Raw genomic sequence first — 5,847 nt, 5'->3', positions numbered from 1 at the left:
TTTTTAAAATTTATTTAAGAATTGAAATATTTTTATTAAATGTCTATACATTTTTAATTATTTAATTAGTAATTAAATTATAATGTACGATAATTTTTAATTGTAAGAGAACATGTTTTTATTAAGATAAATTTTTTATTAATTATGTTGATAATTATTGTTATATAATTATTAAAATAATTACTTTTATTTATAAAAACAATTTTTAGTAAATTAATTAAAATAATTAACTTTTAAAAATTATTTACTTTTAAATTATTTAAAATGTTTATTTTTTATTAATTATAAAAATTGTCATTAAAGTTATCTATTTATCTTTTAAAACTCATTAGATTTAGTATGAAGCAGTGTTATCAGAACCGGCCGAGGCATGATTTCATGGGTTCAACCGGGGGTTTTATGGGTCGGACCGCTTGTTTATTTTTAAAATAAATAAATATATATTATTTTAAGAAAATAAAATAAAATACAAAAAAATGGTAATATATATTAGATAATAATTAATATGTGTCCAAAAAAATATAAGAAAAAATTATTTGCATGTGATTGTAAATGACTTGTAGAAAAGAACTAATAGTCATTTGACAGTGCCCAATTAATTAAGAGTTGAAATTTTTTCAATGTCAAAAGAAATCGCCTAAAGAGATAGAATGGATTGGAAACAACATACAACACATGAGTTATAGCTCATAAGACCACAACAACCTCAGCACACAAGTGTCTGTCTAACCTTCACACAACTCACACGTAAATTAACAACGAAAAAAATATAAAGATAAGCCACAGTTCACCATCACAAGTTGATAAATCAAACCAAACAAGGACTAACTAATCAGTCAATATCATCAGCAATTTCATGCACTCCAATCTCCACCATAATTTCCACAAATATTGTCTTCAGGTGCAGCATCATGTGGTGCTTCAGGAGCTTCAAACAATGGATTTTCTTGGACTCGGTCACTGACATTCCCTCCATCAATATTATCTTCAGCCCCATCATCCATATCAAGATCTTCCAAATTCAAATCCAACGAATCTGTACGAAGAATATAACTACTAAAAATGAAATGACGATATACAACCTATCATGAAAATGGTCGGAATGAAATAAGAATATTTAGTACCATCATTTCCATTTTCTTGAATGCACATTTGCAAATCCCGTCTAAATGTTCGCAATTCTTCATTTGATAGGGCCAGTGGCTCTTCCTCTAGTACCCATGTAGAATAAGAAGCAAACTTCTCGAAGTCAATTGGGTCATAATTTCTACCCTTGAAGTAGTTCCTACAAAACAAACATCTCTTGTATACTTATATGTTGCAAGTTGCAACAGATCATCAAAACAAAGTAAATATCTAAATATGAGACAAAATTTTTAGTAAAGTAAGAAAGAAAAAATGGAGAGAAACAATTGTATATACCTTTATTGCAACTTCAAATTATAATGGACATAAATAAGGTCAGTCAACCGTTGATGCTCAAGTCGATTCCTTTTCTTAGAATGAACATGTTCGAACAAACTCCAATTCCGCTCACAACCCGAGGCACTACAAGTTTGGCTTAAAACACAAATAACCAACTTTTGTAAATTTGGTGCTCTCGAGCCATACCACATCCACCACTCATCTAGACATATATAAAGAAAATAAGAATAAGAAAATGAACAAACTCAAATAAAGTAGGAAATAATGACAAAAAATACTAGTGTTTAGAACATGCCCGGAGTCATCACGATGCGATCGGATACTGCGGATACTCATCCAAAATCACCTTCAGCATTTTTAAAAATCTTCATTTCACTTGTTAATTATGTCTGCAATGAGGGCTTTCCATAGGAATATCTCTCTATCACATCTAACAAACCGAAAATCGTTCCTCTATTCTTCTCCATCTCGGTCAAGCCATACTAATATTTGGGATTCAACCAATACTCAGCAGCATGCAAGTTCTTGTGGAGTTGCCTATCCCATCGAGCATCAAGAATGTTGATATACGGCTCAATCTTCTTCTTTCTCTTATTGAATCTTTTCAACATCTCTTCCCTAGCTTTGTACATTGCTTCAAGCAAAAATCTCATAGCAGGCCTTTCATCACTATCACCAATATGTAACACACGAACAAGAGGTTCACTAATCTGCACCATGGCTGCACATTCAGACCAGAAAGAATCCACAAATAACAGTTTCACAAATTCTTTTGCTTTACTTTCCTTTGCATGGCTTGAACTAGTCCATTCACTAGATGTTACCATCGCCCTCAAAGCATTATGTTGTGCCAAAACACTCTGCAATGCAATGAAATTAGTGGCAAAACGAGTTGGAGTAGGGCGTAGAATTTCTTGTCCACTAGTGAATTTTCTCATCAGATTCAATGCAAAGCAATGATTGTAGATATACTTAGCAATCTTTGAAGCATGAGTCACAATATCATTCACCTCGTCCAACTTACCAATATCACTAAGAATTAAATTAATGTAATGAGCCGTACAAGGAGACCAAAATATTGTCCTAAACTCCTGCTCCAACAAGCGACCAGCAGCCACGTAGTTAGCGGCATTGTCAGTCACAAAGTGAACAACATTCTCTTGACCAACAAATAGGACCACCTCTCTGAATAATTTGTAAAGCATCTCCCAAGTCTGTCGATGCTTCATATTTTGAAGCATCTGAAGCATCGACAGACTTCAAGAAAACAGTTCCCTTAGGACAATAAACTAAAAAGTTAATGAAAGTTCTCCTGCACTGGTCTGTCCATCCATCCGCCATTATCGTGCAGCCCGTTTCTTTCCAAATAGGTCGGTAGCTATCGACATACTTTCTTACCTCCTCAACATTTTTTGTCAATAAGTATCCTCGAAGATCATGAAAACTCGGACCTTTATAATCTACCCCCATGCTAGCAATGGCATCGATTGCTTGTTGGTAATAAAGAGAATTAACCGTATTAAACGGTATTCTTGGAGCCAGCATCCACTTAGAAATGGTAAGATCACACTTCTCGGTGACTTCTTTGCTTTGCAAAACACTCTTGAGTGTCCTTTGAGCTCCCGGTGTTGTTCTCGGTTCGAAGTAAGAATTAATTTTCATCTTGTTTGGCATCGCTGTCTTGGATTGAGCTGCCTTTCCTTTTGCTTTTGAATGAAGATGTGTCATTTCTACTATCTCCTTGTCATGCTCAGAGGGTGGAGCATATGGATTTTGTTCATCTAACATATCATACTTCCTTTTCTTTTCTAACATATGCCCAACCAGATGTTCCTGCATTCTAAATCGAACAGCATCCGGTACCTTCCAACATGCCTCTACATTTCCTTTTAATCCCACCAAATGTTGCTTAAACCGATTTATACCGCCACCGAAGAGAGCTTTTGAGCAATACAAGCATAGTAGCCTCTTCCTTCCATTTGCTGATGGTACTTCCTTGCAATGTGCCCATGCTGGATCAGATTTTCCTCTATTTATGGCTTTTGAAATAGAAAAACTAGGGGTGGATTCTCTAGTAGGTGGCGTAAGAGTGGGTGTGTTGCTGTTGCTAGCATCGACAAAATTCATTGTTTAACTAGCAACCTGTAATGATGAAAAGAAAATATTTCAAGCTCAACATTAAGAAAAACAGGGCAATAAAGACCAATAAATGGCGACTAAGCGATAGCTCGAAAGAGTAAAGACCAATAAATGGCAACATTATCAAAACCAACCACCAATGTCTTAGCAACAGCAAGTCACCATGCAAAATATTTCCAATAATGTCAGTAATAGCAACAACAAGCTACCAATAATGTCTACCTCTTCAAATAATGACGAGTGGAGAAGTTTCGGTTGATATGCCCACAACTTTGAAGTTATATATGTATATTTATCCTGATGAAATGGAGTGCAATCCAGGACTATTCGGGGAAAAAAAAAGAGTACAATCCAAGATGAGGGGGTCAGTTCACGCAACTAGAGCACTTATCCTCACATAATGCTTTTACTTGTTCTTATGGTTGAGTCCTTACGGGCATGATACATTTACAGCTAAATTTCACATTTAATTCCAGCATAAGTGCATATATCCTCACAACAAGTATCACAAGAAAGTTTGAATCTTTCAGTAATACTTACATTAATAGGAGTAAGGGCATTGACAATACCAATTGGATTAACCAACTAATTTAGACTGCATATTATTAGAAAAAATTTCTGAGAAAAATCAACTAACCAATGCCTCAATTTGTCACCGCAACCACAAGCAAAGGAGAAGAGGGAAGTGTGCGCACCCGAATTTCGTCTCGTTGGGGCACGCATGCGCGCGCCTAAATGCAACGCGGCTTGGGAGTGTCCACCTTCCCGGGGACGCGCGACGGACGTACGTGAGAAGGAGTCGCCACTACCTGTTTACGATCCGAAGGTCGAGGGCCGGTGAGTTGCCCGGGTCTAGGGTTACGGGGTACACCTAATTGCTAAGACATATGGTCTGCGAAACCCGAGATTCCGAATTCGGGGGTTCTATTACGTGTGGGCCTATATTCCACACGCCATTTCGGTACTCTAGCTTGTCTAGGCTTGCCATTTTAATTTAATTACCGCTTAATTAAGTTCCGCTCATCTTATACGTTTTGACACCGTAAATTCGAATAAACACTCTAACCGTCCACTCTCCGACCGGGATTTTACATGAATATATGTATAATATAAAACCTTACATTGTTCTCTCAAATAAATAAAAGGCAAGTTATAATGACTAAATCCCGGTCGGTTCGCGTTCGACCATTATTCCACTCGTGCTCACCGTATGGTTTGGAAATGACCGAAAATTAAATTAAATGCGCACTTGGTGTATGGGGGCATTGGACCCCGTGATCGAAGGTTATGGGCGTTGGACCCAGTGTGAATCGTATCCTAAGGGACCGGGCTCGACCCGCATAACAAATAAGTGCAAGAATGTAACAAGTAAGCGCAAATAAACAAACAATGAGATTTTGTTATTGCCGAATTTACATGAGTTAATCAATTATTATCCGGGGTATCTTGGCATACAAATCCTACCCTAAAATAAACAAAAGGGATGATGTATAGGGTATGTAGCATTCGACATTATTTAAAAACGGACCCGATAGACATGACGTCTGTGGTCGAGTCTCGAATGTGTGGGTTATTTTTAGATTATTCTGTATCGTGGCAATATGGCTTTTATAGATTAAGAGTGTTTTCACCTAAAACCCAAAACCTAGCCCTCTACTTGACTATTTGCCCATGTTGATTATGCCGAGTTTGTGATTAATCCGTTTTTCCATGTTTTAACCCGTTCTAAACACAAACTTACACTAGAGTGACGGCAGGACAAAAACCGGTAATCATGCCCTTGAATCGGTAAATATGTGTGTGTATGAAAATCAAGATTACGTTGCACGTATCTCGGTGCTTTTGAAATTGTGAATTTGAAAAGAGCATGGCTAACAGTTCTTGAACTGTCGACGTGATTACGGATTATTAATCAATTCGTACAATTTATTTAAAAGAGTCAAGTGATTTAATTTAGCCAAATTCAACGTCCCGATTACCCCGTATGTAGAATTTTAGGTTAATTAGAAATTTGCCGAATGCTTTGATTTACGGGTTTCGAGTCGTCGAGATAGCCATTTGGTTGACCGCCCGATAAACTCTAATTTCCGACATAGTCAAGTTGCATACATATAATTACAAAAATAAAATATTTAAATGCGGCACATACATTGTCGGTGGGTGATCCAAGTAGAAAAGGATAAGATATTTTTAGAAAATGTCCAGGGGACTAAATTGAACGATTTTAAAAGATCAGGGACTGATTTGAAAATTTTGAAAAAAAATTAGGGACTGATTTGAAAA

General features: G+C 36.4%; 1 protein-coding gene across 1 annotated transcript; it reads right to left on the bottom strand.

Annotated features, from left to right (window-relative positions):
- Positions 1-854: 854 nt before the first annotated feature.
- LOC116206052 lies at positions 855-3,552 on the bottom strand. The gene is made up of 4 exons (XM_031538795.1): positions 2,824-3,552; positions 1,927-2,666; positions 1,125-1,285; positions 855-1,036 (listed from the first exon to the last, which is right to left on the bottom strand). The coding sequence occupies exons 1-4, from the start codon at positions 3,550-3,552 to the stop codon at positions 855-857; spliced, it is 1,812 nt and encodes a 603-aa protein (XP_031394655.1).
- Between the last annotated feature and the right edge of the window lie 2,295 nt (positions 3,553-5,847).

The sequence above is a fragment of the Punica granatum genome, chromosome 1, assembly GCF_007655135.1.
Source record: "Punica granatum isolate Tunisia-2019 chromosome 1, ASM765513v2, whole genome shotgun sequence".
NCBI classification, from domain to species: domain Eukaryota; kingdom Viridiplantae; phylum Streptophyta; class Magnoliopsida; order Myrtales; family Lythraceae; genus Punica; species Punica granatum.
Note: the sequence above shows the minus strand (reverse complement) of the source record. Positions and strands in the feature narration are given on the sequence as shown.